Here is a 15,393-nt window from a genome sequence, read left to right on the forward strand (position 1 = left end):
TTCTTTTGTTAACTATCTGCTTTGCTTCCAAATTTCAGAAATTTCAATTGTTTTGACTAGGTAGGTTTTTCTTTCAGGAACTGAGATTTCCCAATAGTGCTTTTCTACTTCAGAACAAAAATAGAGTTGATCTGGTAATTAATGTTTCTACTTTCTAATAGTTTACATGAGTAGTAGTTCTTAGTCGCTCCATCTCCCCACTAATAGTAGAGTTTTGCTTTGCCCATCATCATCTCGTCTCTGCAACATTCTACATTTATAAGAAGTCTTATGGATTTTACAATGCTTAAGACCCTAACTTCCAAATCCAGTTACTGGAGTTATGTGGCACACAAATGTCATCAAATCCTTCCCCCTAAACAAAATACATCCATACAACTTTCGGAATCTCCCTCATCAATTCACATTTCGCCACCACCATCTACAACACTTTTTAGCAAGTCTAAAGCTCCGGCTCCATCATCTGCATTTGAGCCAAAATCCAAAGCCACATTATAACTTCAAATTTAACAAACAAACACATTGATCCAAAGAGCAGACAGAAGAATGATGTGAACCTGAGGTAATCTGGAAGGACCCTATCAAATATTACCACTTTCTCCGTCTGATATTTCTTCAAGCTTTGCGATTGCATCCATAAGAGCTAGTTCATGATCCTACAATTTCCAAGTAAAAACAATAAAATCAGCTTCTCTTTTTCATTATAATGTAAAGTAAACAACGACCAGATTCAACAACACATGTATTGGTTCTTACTCTCAGCACTCTCTTTGCCTTCTCTACCTCTGCTGGGTTGGGGTTAACTGACCCAAAAACTTTTTCTATCTGTTAAAAATACAAATAAAGTGTTACTCAGATCAGTAACATTCACGAACATTCATTTTCCATATCGAAAACCTTGGATGATTACCTCTTTTATCAGTGTATCAGTGTGGAGGATTTCAATTTCGCCTAAAGCTTTCTTCCCAATGCCATTCTGTGTCTTTGGTTGCTGCATCTTCATGCTTCCCCTACCTCTACCACCCACATTGCCTGTAGGAACACCACGAGCCATAGATTTTGTACTTCCACGGCCTTGCCCTGGATGTCCTCCTTTACGAGAAACCCCTGGATCTTCACCTTCCCATCTGATATCTCCCGGAGATATCTATCATATATAAAGAACATTCAGAATCATATATAACCAAGGATCCAAAAGATGAGCTCTTATACAAACTGAAATCATAATTACCTCTTTAAGATTAACCCATTCCCAAGTTTCATTCCCAGTGTTAATATCATACACTAAAGCATGCCGCCCCTAAATCAATGTTGATAAAAGGAAATATATAATATCAGAAAAACAGATTTGAGACTAAAACACTGATATATAGCAGTGAAAGATACGATACCTCAACAGGGTTGTAGTCAGTTATAACAGCTTCATAGAAATGATTGTCCTCAGGCCACTTCGTCCATACCTTCCTTCCAATCAACGGGTCATATGAACCCGATTCACCTGGTTCATTTGTTAAAGCGCCAGCCTGGGGCCTTCCAGCTATGCCTGTAGGTGGGTACTGCATCGACTTCATCGAGCACAAAGAAACGAAATATTCTCATCCCTTAGTCAATGAAGAATATAAGAACATGATTCACAGTAACAACAATTAAAAGTCATGTAGCATCATGACTTACTGTCTTTGGCTTCTTGGTCTTTGGACCTGGTGGAGGACCTCCCCTTCTGATTGCAGATGACGATGGTTGCATTGAAGGGTGCATAGAAGGAGATGGTGGTCCCATCGCTAGTGAGGCGATTGACTGTGATGTCTTTTGCTTTTTACGTGATCCTGAGACAGCTGGACTCGGAGCATCATGAACCAGCTGAGGAACACTCGACTGAACGTTGTTTACCTTTCTCCATTCCCTGACATGATTTCAAATTAACCTTGTTGGCTACAAAGTTGTTTTTGATTGATTGCAGTGATGTATTAATAACATATGAAACAAACCTTATTCGCCTGATCATTTCATCAGCGTTAACCCTTGATAACAGCTCTCTGTGTTCTTCATCAGACACCCGAAGTTCTTTTCTGAGTTCAGTAATCAAAGTTTCTTTCTCCTGAAGAAAGAAAGGAAGAAAGATAAGCTTATCTTCGATTAGATGGTGAAGTTACATAAACATGGAATAACTAAATGATGAAAAGAAGCAAAATAAGTACCCAGGTAATAGCATCAGACTGGGCTTTAAAAGCACGGAGTATCGAGCTATAAGCTTCTTGCTCAATGAGATGAATTTGAGTTTCCATGTCATTGTGCACACGTGATAAAGGAGCAGAATTGAGAACTGAAGGCCTCCCATTGCCGGCAGGTCTGGTTCTTTGATATCTACCTTGATGAGATGGAGGCAGGTCATCATCCGTACCTGAGTGCACGAAACAGACAGAAACAAATACATTTACACAATCAAAACATAGTAAATAAGTTTGAAGCTAGACGAGAAAAGTGTCAGTAAACAACAACATTGAACAAGAAAAGAATACTCAAGCTTTTAGAGATAATGCTTTGTCAGTTAAAAGCATTGAACACAATTACATTAAAAAAAAAAAAAAGCACAACCAAATTGTGGACAGGAGAAAAAGAGAGAATAAGGACAAAAACTAACAGCAAGTTAGTCTTGCCGCAAGACTGAAAGAAAATAAGACTTACCACTACTATCAGAAGGTCGGTAATCCATCTGTGTCCTCTCCCCGATTATTCTTTACAGGGAACTTAAGAAATCGTAACGTGGGATAATGATACCTGTCTTAGTTGCACCAAAGCACGAGCTGCACAAGCACAACCAAGTAAACAACTTCAAAAAGAGGAAACAAACCAAAACCTTAACTCTCATAGCAGACCATACGAAGACCTTCACTTGTCAGGTCAAAACTGAAACCCTCAGAGCACGAAAAGCACGAACTTTTGAACTTTAAACCTTGTTGACACAGCAAATTACACTATCCAAAAACGCAGGTCAAACTTCTTAAACTCAAGCTAAACAGTAATTCATTGCAAGCTTAAGCTTTCTAAATCATACAAGAATTCGAAATTTCTACTAACTTTCTGAAATTTGTTTTATTTCCAAGCAAAGAACAAAACTTTCATAAACCCTAATTTCAGACGAAACCAGGCACATCAATGGTAAGCTTTCAAGATGAACAAAACCTAAATTGGGGATGAAGAATGTAAGATCAAGAAGAAGAAACAAAAAGCAAAAATACCTTTCTTTGGATCTATTCTCGAAATCTTCGATCAACCATGGAGAAACTTACTCCCGAAAGATCATAGATTTGAGCAGACAAACACAAATCTATAAAATCAGAGGAACAAGGAAGAAGACTCTTCTCTCGGGTCCGACTCGAATTTCACGAACGTTAAGATCTCCAGGAAGAACACGCCGCGGAAAAGTTGAAGAATTACAGTAAGAACAAATCGTGATGAATTTTTCCGAAGAGATCTATGAGTCGCGGACGTGAATCCACTTATTATTTTGTGCCCTAATATTTTTTTTCCTCAGTTGATAGGTTGGTTTGAGTTACACGAACGACGGCAACTTTTGTCGTTTCACTACTTCTCTCCCTATCTCTTTTTTTTGGTTCTGTCTTAAACCCGGCTTATTTTCGGTTCTGTCTTAATCCCGGTTCATATAAACATGAATCGATTAGGATGCAAAATACAACAAAACAACAGAATTAGAAGTAAACCGACATTGTGAAATCGAACTGAACCGGGAAAAAACCAAAGAAGGTTCGGTTCGGTCCAAAAATTGGAAAATTGAAACAAGTTTCTTTTCCAATTGAATAATTTGTGAAGGTAAGGAAAGAAGAAATGTTGTTGCGTGTGTGTTGTCCGTCGTCTCTCTTCTACCTCCGACCGCTTCATCTCTTCAGTTCAACTTCGAAACTCCCTTTTTGTCCTTCCTTTCGCCGACAATTTCGATTGACCCGATCTTCTTCTTTCGGTCGGATGGAGTCTTCTCCGGCTTCGTCTTCGTCTCCAACGCCTGTAACGGATTCATCTGCTGATTCTTTAGCGAAAGATCTGCAGAATCAAACTCTTGGAGCTGTTGTTGATGAAGGAGGTTGTAAGGTTAAACGTAAGCTCGAAGATTTTAACTGGGACCACTCCTTTGTTAAGGAATTGCCTGGTGATCCCAGAACCGATGTTATCTCTCGTGAGGTATCCATTTTTTTTGTTTCGATCTTTGATAGGAGAGAATAAGGAAGAATCTTGATTTTGCTTTTCTATTCCAATGATTGATGTGGTTTTTAATCTTGTGATTCATGTCTTGAAAGAAAAAAAAAAAAAAAGTTATATTTAGTGTTGTTTAATTTGGAATCATGAAGTTGATATTTGTACTTTGATGTTTTTAGTTGTGTTCATTAATATATTTCCCAGTAAGCTAACTTGGGCATCCGGATTTTGATTGTTTATTGTAATGTACAGGTATTGCATGCTTGCTATTCAAAAGTTTCTCCATCAGTAGAAGTAGATGATCCTCAGCTTGTAGCATGGTCTGATTCTGTTGCAGAGCTTTTGGATTTGGATCCTAAAGAGTGAGTTCGATTCTGTATGGCCAGACTTAAAGTCTTAGTGTTTGGTGCAGAAGATAATTGGGTTTTCACAGTCTTTCTTAGACACATAATTGATACCATTGTTTCGAATTCACCTTCATGGTTATTACATTTTTAGGTTTCTTTAGAGAGAAGTTGGCGCAATTGGTTCATTTCTGTTTCATATGATATGAATTTATAACATTTAAGTTTTAAGAGTGTTGCACCTTGATATTAGTTGCCATTTTGAAACCCTTTTCTCTTTCTACTTTTGACTAATGGCAACACAATTTTGATACCTTCAGATTTGAAAGGCCAGATTTCCCTCTCATGCTGTCCGGTGCTAAACCTTTACCAGGAGCGTATGTGTTCCTTATCCAAATCTGATTTTTAAGTCCGACCTTCTGAAATCCAAAAGTCTCTATTCTCAGATATTGGTATAATTTTGCTACAGAATGCCTTATGCTCAATGCTATGGAGGACACCAGTTTGGCATGTGGGCTGGACAACTAGGTGATGGTCGTGCTATAACTCTGGGAGAAGTTTTGAACTCCAAAGATGAAAGGTGGGAACTTCAGCTTAAAGGTGCAGGTAGGACTCCATATAGCCGTTTTGCTGATGGGCTCGCAGTGCTCCGTAGTAGCATCAGGGAGTATCTTTGCAGTGAATCTATGCATTGTCTTGGAATCCCTACCACGCGTGCCCTTTGTCTTCTCACCACAGGTCAAGATGTCACTCGCGACATGTTTTATGAGTATGTCCTAAACCTTCCAGACCTTGTCTAACTTGTTCCTTCTTTATGTTCGTCCTCTGCTTAAAAAGTTCATGTACAAAGTATAAAGAAAATTAGGCTTCATAGGGTTAGGAACTGCACATGAGAATGATCGAAATTGAAGTATCTAAACCTAATAAACTAAGCCTCTAGTATAGAAAAATTTATCTATGAAAACAGACTTCTAGGTGGTTGACTAATGACTACTCCTATGTTCTTGCATTGTTCGTTGCAGTGGCAATCCGAAGGAGGAACCTGGCGCAATTGTTTGCAGGGTTTCTCAATCATTTCTCCGCTTTGGTTCATACCAAATACATGCTTCTAGAGGAAAAGAGGATCTAGATATTGTTCGGAAGTTGGCAGACTATGCCATTAGGCATCATTTCCCACATATAGAAAGCATGGATAGAAGCGATAGCTTATCTTTCAAAACCGGTGATGAAGATGATTCGGTTGTGGATCTAACTTCCAATAAGTATGCAGGTATTTACCTAATGACATTTGTATCACTCATATACTTTTGCGATTGCCAATTGTTATATTGATGGACAATATTGAACTAACTTGTGCTTTTCTAATAATATTAGCATGGATCGTTGAAATTGCTGAGCGTACAGCAACCTTAGTCGCAAGATGGCAAGGTGTAGGTTTCACCCATGGTGTGCTCAACACAGACAATATGAGCATTTTGGGTCAAACCATTGACTATGGCCCATTTGGGTTCTTGGATGCTTTTGATCCAAGTTACACCCCGAACACAACAGATCTCCCAGGAAGAAGATACTGTTTTGCAAATCAGCCTGACATCGGTTTGTGGAATATTGCTCAATTTTCTAAGACTCTGGCGGTTGCTCAGCTGATAAATCAAAAGGAGGCCAATTACGCCATGGAGAGGTAACTTTGTTTGTCACTATTGATTTGGAGCACTATTCTTAGTTATATTGTAGGAACTACTAAGTAGTTGAGGGGACTCATGATCAGGTACGGTGACAAATTCATGGATGAGTATCAAGCCATAATGTCAAAGAAGCTTGGTCTTTCCAAGTATAACAAGGAGGTTATTAGTAAACTTCTGAACAATATGTCTGTTGATAAAGTTGATTACACAAACTTCTTCCGTCTTCTTGCAAATGTAAAAGCAAATCCCAACACACCCGAAAATGAGTTATTGAAGCCCTTGAAAGCTGTGCTTTTGGACATCGGAAAGGAGAGAAAAGAAGCATGGATCAAATGGATGCGAAGCTATATACAAGAGGTATCAAATTCTTTTCTTACATTTTTTCCCCAAAGATTTCATCTTCCGTTCTTTGTAGACTATAATTTTACTTTCTACATTAGTAAACTTCTGAACAATATGTCTGTATCTTCCTGGCTAATGAAACTCCTTGTGTGTGGATTTGAAATTGCAGGTGGGTGGTAGTGAGGTATCAGATGAAGAAAGAAAAGCAAGAATGGATTCAGTGAACCCAAAGTACATTCTGAGGAACTATCTGTGCCAAAGCGCCATAGATGCAGCTGAACAAGGTGATTTCTCAGAAGTCAACAATTTGATCCGTCTAATGAAACGGCCTTACGAGGAACAGCCGGGGATGGAGATATATGCTCGGTTGCCTCCAGCCTGGGCTTACAGGCCAGGCGTCTGCATGCTTTCTTGTTCCTCTTAGTTCTCCTTCCTGCTTTCGTTTTGCTATTTATAGAAAGGAAGAGGAAAAAGTAATACTCTTATATGTGTATGGCTGTAATGCTTTAAAGTTTAAAGTGACAAGAACTTTGATGTTTTCACTATTTTATTTTTACATTGAATAAAGATTTCAAAAGTACATATAAATTCCCATGAGCAAAGCTCAAGAAAAGAACCCAACAACCATCATCCTGTGCGGCAAAAAAGCTTGATATAGAATAAACGGGTGGAAGACCATTGGATTGAACTGCATATCTCATCATACAAACAAGGCACACATCAAATTTAGTAAAATCTTTTAGTGGCAATTACAGAAGCTGATACTGAGTTTGATTATTCCAGAATGCTGCCTTCAAGCGCATACCAACAAATCCCGAGTGTCAGCTCCAAACACAAGCTCCTGATCTCACATTCTAAGACCAGAGAGAATCACACAATATAGTCAGCTATAAATAAAAGATCTAAGAGAAAGCTAAAAACATTTTGTGGCGTACATTTCAATAGCCCGAGGGGTAATGGGAACCACACCAGAAGGTGTCACAAGGGCATCGATCAGAACGTCATTTGGTGTTACAGGAACACTTCCATCCTCAAGAATTTGAGGTGAGTATGACAATGCAACTGCAGTAGGGGGAAAAGAACAGTGATTAGCTTATCTTTCTATTGAAAACATTCAGTAGTATAACTTTGATTGTGGTCTATACCCATAAGTGGATATCTCCAGTCCTTCTCCTTCGCACGGTCCTGGTATCTCTTCAAGAAAGTGTCGTAGTAGCTTTTTTTACCCATATGAGTTATCCATATAAACAAGTAGAAAGGAGTTAGATTAGAGCATGGCAAAGCATTTCTAGTTGCAAGAATGAAACTAATTGGGATGGCAAGATTTTGTATTATGACAGAAGGTTAGAGAGGAAGTGAGACTAATCTGTGTAAATAATACAACAGCAAAGAATATTCGATAAAACCTTCATATTACTCGGATATGATACTGCTTTAAGATCTTCAGCAGTACACTTAGTATGCATCTACAGATATATAGAACCATGATAGAAAGAAAACTTAAGGTCAATGCAAACTTACCCACCTCCACGACCTAAACGTCGCCCACACCTGTCAAACGCAAGACCTGACCACAAGGATTTGCAAATAAAAGTTGATTAGATACAGAGATAAGGGAAAGTTTTGGCAATGAAACAGTTTCTCCATACCTGGCAAGATAAACAAATCGATCGGTTCCTCTGCTTGCAACACTGTCAATAGATAAAAAAAGAAAGGATTTTGATTTCAAGGGGCTTTGTACTCATTATGTGAAGCTTATAGTGGTGGCAACATAGAAAAAAAAAAAAAAAAAAAATACCATCTTCACGCTCATTCCCTTGGGCATCAACAGGAGCTGGTTCCAAAATTTTCATGGAGTTAGCAATGAGGTCATCCATATGGGATATGTGCAGCATACGCATATTACTCTTCTTATCCTCCACCCAAGGGACATATAGCTTTTTCTTAGCCATAGTACTTGAATCTAAATAACAAAACAAAAAAAATGGAAAATAAATCACATCAGAGAAAAAATGCAGAGGGAGATTCCATCCCTATGTTACAATTAAGTTCTTTAGTTTGGTCTGTTAGTGGTTTCTCTCAGTTCCCACTGAGTATACAGAGTAAGTATTATTTCATTTGTCCTAATGATGATGGTTATGCTATTAAGCCAAGTAATTAGTGATTACAATGTAAAGGGCTTCCATTTTCAATTCTGCAACATTGTTATTAATCAATCTCATGAGAATGAAAATTACAAAATAGAGAAGTACCAGGACGTTGCAGAATCTCAGACAGGATTTTAGAAGTGTCGACTTCATTAAGAGATTTGCAGCTAATGTAAGCACACAATCCCCGACAGGATTTGAACCAGGGAGCTTCAAGAACAGTCTTTTGAATAGCCTCATCTACATTTCAAGGCAACCTCAGATTACTATCTGTTCCAAGAACAACTAAAAAGAAAAGGAAAAAAAAAGAAGAAGAAAAAGATTGAACCTTGTTGGGTTCGGAGAGAAGGGTCCATGGCTTTTAGGGATTTGCGAACAGAGGAGCGCACGACCCGTTTCTGCTTGCGAATAGAATCGAGTTCCTCTTGGCTTTTGTCAGTGGTGGTGCTGCTCATGGCGACGATGGGTCTAGTTACGGGTAATAATCTGAAAACGGGTCGGGTAGGGATCTTGGGGAAGAAGAAGGTTGATGATGATGATGATGATCTTAGTAGTAGTGGTGTCGTGGTACAAAAGACGCGAGCTCCAATCATTGTAACACCATTTGCTTTTAACATTCTTGATTTTTAAAAGGTATAAAAATGTCTATCTACCATTTTTATTTTATTTTGTTTTCACCTTGTAAAAAGGTTTAGCGATTAGAGTTGAGAGAGTACATAAGATTTTTGTTCTCTCATTAATCTCACACAATAAGGATAACAATGAAAGAAGAAGAGTGATTCACAAAGTGAGTTTCGAGAGATTCTTCACTAAAGCTCTCTCCTTCATAGCCAATGTCAAAGCTCTGGTTTTCTCCCTTTGTCTCGCTACTTTGGCTGAATCCTTAAACACAAAAGCTTTAGGGGGTAGACTAGCCATGTAGCGCTTGTGTATCTCCTCCGCAAGCTCAGGTTTACCTCTCACAAAATCATCATTTTCATATTCCCATCGCTCCTCCTCCTCAGACTCAACTTTTTTAAAGCCCTACATATCCTAGTATATTAATTGAGAAGTACAAATATAAAACAAACCTTAAATGTGTAAAAAATTACATTCAATTGCCATTAGAAAACTTAATTAAAATTAATAAATTAATTAAATAAATATAATCAATTTAAAAAACGAAAATTGAGGATACTTTAAATAAAATAAATTGTAAAAAAGTAACAAAAAATCTTTTATAATCAAAACTAATCTGTATTAGAAAAAAAAATTTACAATTAAGATTTTAAAAATCTAATCAAATAAAATCTACAACTACAAATTTTATCCTACTATATTAATTGAGAAGTACAAATATGAAACTAACCTTAAAATATGTAAAAATTACATTCAATTGCCATTAGAAACCTTAATTAAGATTAATTAATTAAATAAATATGAATAATTAAAAATGAAAATCAGGGACACATCAAATAAAATAAATTGTAGAAAAGTAAAAAAAAACTATCCGAATCAAAATTAATTCATACTTAAAAAATTAACAGGTAAGATTTTAAAAACCAAACCGAATAAAATATACAGCTACAAATTTTATCAAAAAAATATTCCACCACAGGTTAAAATTATTACAAACAAAAAAAGGAAGCCACATAAAATAACAATGAATATTGGTTTCAAAGAGACATTTTAGAACTTTTAATAGCTATAATTAGTTGCTCTTTTTTACATGTTAGTAAGAATTGTGTTTAGTTGACAAAAGTTTAAACAATTTTATTTATTACATATAACTTTTTTATTGACAGGTTTTCAATAAACAATTTTAAAATACAAAAATTATAATATAAGCAAACTAAATTTTTAATCACACACTATTATAAATAATATTATAATAAAATAAATTATTACAAATTTTTATTAAAAAATGTTCAGCCCGCGGTTCTCCGCGGGTTAGTATCTAGTTACATATTACATGAGAAGATCAAAAAAGATTTAATTACACGAGATTTAATTATTCGAAACTTTAATATTATATTCTTATTTTTAAATCTATCTCAGATTTTGACATGTGTAAAAGTTAATATTTAATAGGAGAAATTTGCTTACAAAAAACAAAAAAATTATTAAAAAAATATTAATAATATAAAAAGATAATTATCAAAAACTACAGAATTTATAAAATACAAAGTTTTTAAATAATTATAAGGAGATTATATATATATATATATATATCATAAAATTCGAAACTTTAATATTATTTTCTTATTTTTAACTTTTAAGTTATTAATTCTACAAAGAAATAGAAAAAAATTGATTAAGGAAAATAAACAGTTAATTATTTATTCAAAATTTTGTAAATACTCACTTCTATATAAACATAGACCGTCTTATATTTAAATAATTTATTCAAAAATACTGCTTTCAAGTTTGTTTAATTGGATTTCTTTTTTTTTAAATGGGAAGGAAAATTTTTCTTATTTTTTTAAACCAAAATTTTCTCCTACTTTCTTCTTTTTCAGTTGGGAATAGGTAAGATTAATATGTTGATCCAAAAGGTTAATATATGCGTCTTCTTTTCCTAATACTGTATTTTAAAATTTATTGTAGTATTTTTAGATTGTTTTACTTAATTTATATTTTCATCTTTGAATTATTTGAGATTCATATATTATCATGCTTATAATTTTCTATTGTTTATTTAATTATGCCAAATTAATTTTTTCTAATTTCTCAACATTGATTGGTTAGTCATAAATCCTTCTTTTTTGCAAACATAATTGTTACCATTATTCATTCAATCCCAAAGGGAGATAAGGAGTAGAAGCTCATCAACCTAATGGATGGATAAAATAGGTTAATCAGACACAAGCTTACAACAAACATAGATAAATATATTGGAAAAACATAAATCGTTGTTGATAGATCCATATGAGCTCAAAAACTGTAAAACCTATGTTTGCAAAAAAAGTTTAAAAGAATTGATTTGGCCACATATGTCACCAAAATGCACTTATTTTTTTGGTCAAGAGTCCTGAGAGAACTTCATGATGGGTGACCTTCCTAGAAGTGATTGTCGGAACTGTGAGACTGAGTACCAAACACAGGCAAAGATCATTTGTTGATTTGTAGGATCGGTAAACAATTTTTTAAAGCCTCTCAGACGTAACAAACCGGCCATCGAATATGGGTGGATCCAAAGGCCGGAAATAGATGTAAGGCCCATTTAGAAAGGTGGGCTCATGGACTGAGAGTGTACATGGGCTCACTAAGCAAGGTGGTGGTTGAGGCGTTACAGAGACAGAGATTACATCATGGTGTGTCAAAGATACTTCTACGAATACATTGGGAAATTTAACATTAGTTACTATCAAAAGATTTTGTAACGTAAAAAAAAGGTTTTTACTTTCATTGGTTATCAGAGCAAACCATTTTGAGATTACAAAAAAATGTGAACATGTTCTTTCCAAACAGGAGGAGAGCAGATCCGAGGTTTTCTCTATGGTGGAGAAAGTTGGACACAATATTATCTCCCCAAAGGAGGAAGGTGGAGGAGGTTGGACGAAAGGTTCTCTCCATAAAGGATGAAAGTGGAGCCGAGTTTTTCTTCATGGTGGTCATATATTATTATGATGATACATCATTGATTAGTATATTATATAATATATTTTTTATTCAAAATGTTGTTTGAGCCAACAATTTTAGTAATTAAAAAACTATGCAGAAGTGAAAGTAAAATAGTTGGCTTAATATGTTCATATATACATTTTCTAGGTGGTGATAAAAAATATATTTGTAACATAGAGTATATTTAGGTGTAAAAAACACACTTTTAAAAGTTATATACATAAAAGATTTGTAAATGAATATAAATCAGTGTATTATAGCAAAATAAAATTTAGAAATAACATACAACAAATTTTAATATATTTTTGTTAAATTTAATTTACTTTATAAAACTTTAAACCTGCACATCGGGCGGGTCCTCATCTAGTAATTAATAAAAACGAGATGTTTACTCTTTTTACGTCAATCTTCACGATGTGTCGTCGATGATGATGATAGCTTTTAATTTGATAAGGAGGAGTTAAACCATGATTAAATTTAAATATAAGCGTGGAGCAAAAGAAAATATAAACTATAATATCAATTTATTTGTACTACCAAAAGTTATGGTTATCAAAAGGAGTGCTTAACCGAAATTATTTCAGTCTACTAGATGTGATTCTAGGTTCATATAGTCCAACATTGAATTCCGCCAGAAATCTTTCAGTCAAGAATAAAGACAATTGGGTATCCAAACAGACCCCATTAGAACGTGAGGTCTTCTTCAGTTCTCAAGTTTATAAAAAGACAGTATTTCTTATTAGGACCGCATTTATCGCATTTTGGTCTACGCAATCCGTCGAACATCTTCAACGCAAGCTTTTCTCTGGCTAAGCTCATTTTCTCACATGATGTTTCGTTTTATCTTCTCTTTTTACGTCAATCTTCACGATGTGTCGTCGATGATGATGATGGCTTTTAATTTGATGAGGAGGAGTTAAACCATGATTAAATTTAAATATAAGCATGGAGCAAAAGAAGATATAAACTATAATATCCATCCACTTGTACTACCAAAAGTTATAGTTATCAAAAGGAATGTTTAACCGAAATTATTTCGGTCTACTAGATGTGATTTTAGGTTCATATAGCTCAACATTGGATTCCGCCAGAAATCTTCCGGTCAAGAATAAAGACAGTCGGGTGTCCAAACAGACCCCATCAGAACGCGAGGTCTTCTTCAGTTCTCAAGTTTATAAAAAGACACACTCTTTTCTTATTAGGGCCGCATTTATCGCATATTGGTCTCCGCAATCCGTCGAACATCTTCAACGCAAGCTTTTCTCTGGGTAAGCTCATTTTCTCACATGATGTTTCGTTTTTTCTTCTCTTTTTACGTCAATCTTCACGATGTGTCGTCGATGATGATGATGGCTTTTAATTTGATGAGGAGGAGTTAAACCATAATTAAATTTAAATATAAGCGTGGAGCAAAATAAGATATAAACTATAATATCCATCCACTTGTACTACCAAAAGTTATGGTTATCAAAAGGAATGCTTAACCGAAATTATTTCGGTCTACTATATGTGATTTAAGGTTCATATAGCCCAACATTGGATTCCGCAATAAATCTTCCGGTCAAGAATAAAGACAATCGGGTGTCCAAACAGACTCATCGTGATGCCAGGTCTTCTTCAGTTCTCAAGTATATAAAAAGACACACTCTTTTCTTATTAGGGCTGCATTTATCGCATTTTGGTCTCCGCAATCCGTCGAACATCTTCAAAGCAAGCTTTTCTCTGGGTAAGCTCATTTTCTCACATGATGTTTCGTTTTTTCTTCTCTTTTTACGTCAATCTTCACGATGTGTCGTTGATGATGATGATGGCTTTTAATTTGATGAGGAGGAGTTAAACCATAATTAAATTTAAATATAAGCGTGGAGCAAAAGATGATATAAACTATAATATCCATCCACTTGTAGTACCAAAAGTTATGTTATCAAAAGGAATGCTTAACCGAAATTATTTCGGTCTACTATATGTGATTTAAGGTTCATATAGCCCAACATTGGATTCCGCCATAAATCTTCCGGTCAAGAATAAAGACAATCGGGTGTCCAAACAGACCCCATCGTGACGCGAGGTCTTTTTCAGTTCTCAAGTTTATGAAAAGACACACTCTTTTCTTATTAGGGCCGCATTTATCTCATTTTGGTCTTCGCAATCCGTCGAACATCTTCTCTGGGTAAGCTCATTTTCTCACATGATGTTTCGTTTTTTCTTCTCTTTTTACGTCAATCTTCACGATGTGTCGTCGATGATGATGATGGCTTTTAATTTGATGAGGAGGAGTTAAACCATGATTAAATTTAAATATAAGCGTGGAGCAAAAGATGATATAAACTATAACATCCATCCACTTGTAGTACCAAAAGTTATGGTTATCAAAAGAAGTGCTTAACCGAAATTATTTCAGTCTACTAGATGTGATTTTAGGTTCATATAGCCCAACATTGGATTCCGCCAAAATCTTCCGGTCAAGAATAAAGACAATCGGGTGTCCAAACAGACCCCATCGTGACGCGAGGTCTTTTTCAGTTCTCAAGTTTATGAAAAGACACACTCTTTTCTTATTAGGGCCGTATTTATCTCATTTTGGTCTTCGCAATCCGTCGAACATCTTCAACGCAAGCTTTTCTCTGGGTAAGCTCATTTTCTCACATGATGTTTCGTTTTTTCTTCTCTTTTTATGTCAATCTTCACGATGTGTCGTCGATGATGATGATGGCTTTTAATTTGATGAGGAGGAGTCAAACCATGATTAAATTTAAATATAAGCGTGGAGCAAAAGAAGATATAAACTATAATATCCATCTACTTGTACTACCAAAAGTTATGGTTATCAAAAGGAGTGCTTAACCGAAATTATTTCGGTCTACTATATGTGATGTAGGTTCATATAGCCCAACATTGGATTCCACCAGAAATCTTCTGGTCAAGAATAAAGACAATCGGGTGTCCAAACAGACCCCATCGTGACGCGAGGTCTTCTTCAGTTCTCAAGTTTATAAAAAGACACACTCTTTTCTTATTAGGGCCGTATTTATCTTATTTTGGTCTTCGCAATCCGTCGAA

General features: G+C 35.5%; 3 protein-coding genes across 3 annotated transcripts; 1 reads left to right on the forward strand and 2 right to left on the reverse strand.

Annotated features, from left to right (window-relative positions):
- Positions 1 to 234: 234 nt before the first annotated feature.
- Positions 235 to 3,555, reverse strand: LOC104769514 (protein EMSY-LIKE 3). The gene is made up of 11 exons (XM_010493740.3): positions 3,240 to 3,555; positions 2,686 to 2,804; positions 2,199 to 2,401; positions 1,989 to 2,098; positions 1,675 to 1,903; positions 1,392 to 1,565; positions 1,232 to 1,300; positions 911 to 1,147; positions 757 to 825; positions 558 to 656; positions 235 to 463 (listed from the first exon to the last, which is right to left on the reverse strand). The coding sequence occupies exons 2-10, from the start codon at positions 2,711 to 2,713 to the stop codon at positions 582 to 584; spliced, it is 1,194 nt and encodes a 397-aa protein (XP_010492042.1). The 5' UTR covers positions 2,714 to 2,804; positions 3,240 to 3,555; the 3' UTR covers positions 235 to 463; positions 558 to 581.
- On the forward strand, positions 3,305 to 7,171 carry LOC104769515 (uncharacterized). Its single transcript, XM_010493742.3, has 8 exons — positions 3,305 to 4,197; positions 4,465 to 4,574; positions 4,877 to 4,933; positions 5,026 to 5,325; positions 5,579 to 5,826; positions 5,931 to 6,237; positions 6,325 to 6,598; positions 6,753 to 7,171. The coding sequence occupies exons 1-8, from the start codon at positions 3,847 to 3,849 to the stop codon at positions 7,005 to 7,007; spliced, it is 1,902 nt and encodes a 633-aa protein (XP_010492044.2). The 5' UTR covers positions 3,305 to 3,846; the 3' UTR covers positions 7,008 to 7,171.
- Positions 7,113 to 9,751, reverse strand: LOC104769517 (5-formyltetrahydrofolate cyclo-ligase, mitochondrial). Its single transcript, XM_087504905.1, has 8 exons — positions 9,059 to 9,751; positions 8,836 to 8,970; positions 8,382 to 8,546; positions 8,233 to 8,274; positions 8,105 to 8,150; positions 7,729 to 7,799; positions 7,519 to 7,645; positions 7,113 to 7,437 (listed from the first exon to the last, which is right to left on the reverse strand). Exons 1-8 carry the CDS (start codon positions 9,345 to 9,347, stop codon positions 7,431 to 7,433), a joined length of 882 nt encoding a protein of 293 aa, XP_087361031.1. The 5' UTR covers positions 9,348 to 9,751; the 3' UTR covers positions 7,113 to 7,430.
- Between the last annotated feature and the right edge of the window lie 5,642 nt (positions 9,752 to 15,393).

This window comes from Camelina sativa, chromosome 20 (assembly GCF_030686135.1).
Source record: "Camelina sativa cultivar CO46 ecotype springtype chromosome 20, ASM3068613v1".
NCBI lineage: Eukaryota > Viridiplantae > Streptophyta > Magnoliopsida > Brassicales > Brassicaceae > Camelina > Camelina sativa.

Bases quoted from the DNA above. Each gene is read 5' to 3' on its own strand.
- LOC104769515 (XM_010493742.3), top strand. From the start codon at position 3,847: ATGTTGTTGCGTGTGTGTTGTCCGTCGTCTCTCTTCTACCTCCGACCG. The intron at 5,827-5,930 runs GTATTTACCTAA...TAATAATATTAG, and splicing joins AACTTCCAATAAGTATGCAG to CATGGATCGTTGAAATTGCT. The intron at 6,238-6,324 runs GTAACTTTGTTT...ACTCATGATCAG, and splicing joins GCCAATTACGCCATGGAGAG to GTACGGTGACAAATTCATGG.
- LOC104769517 (XM_087504905.1), bottom strand. From the start codon at position 9,347: ATGTTAAAAGCAAATGGTGTTACAATGATTGGAGCTCGCGTCTTTTGT. The intron at 8,547-8,835 runs GTACTTCTCTAT...TTTGTTATTTAG, and splicing joins TGAGATTCTGCAACGTCCTG to ATTCAAGTACTATGGCTAAG. The intron at 7,800-8,104 runs GTAAGTTTGCAT...GGGTAAAAAAAG, and splicing joins CGTTTAGGTCGTGGAGGTGG to CTACTACGACACTTTCTTGA.
- LOC104769514 (XM_010493740.3), bottom strand. From the start codon at position 2,713: ATGGATTACCGACCTTCTGATAGTAGTG. The intron at 2,402-2,685 runs GTAAGTCTTATT...TCGTGCACTCAG, and splicing joins CCGACCTTCTGATAGTAGTG to GTACGGATGATGACCTGCCT. The intron at 826-910 runs GTAATCATCCAA...TATTTTTAACAG, and splicing joins CTGATACACTGATAAAAGAG to ATAGAAAAAGTTTTTGGGTC.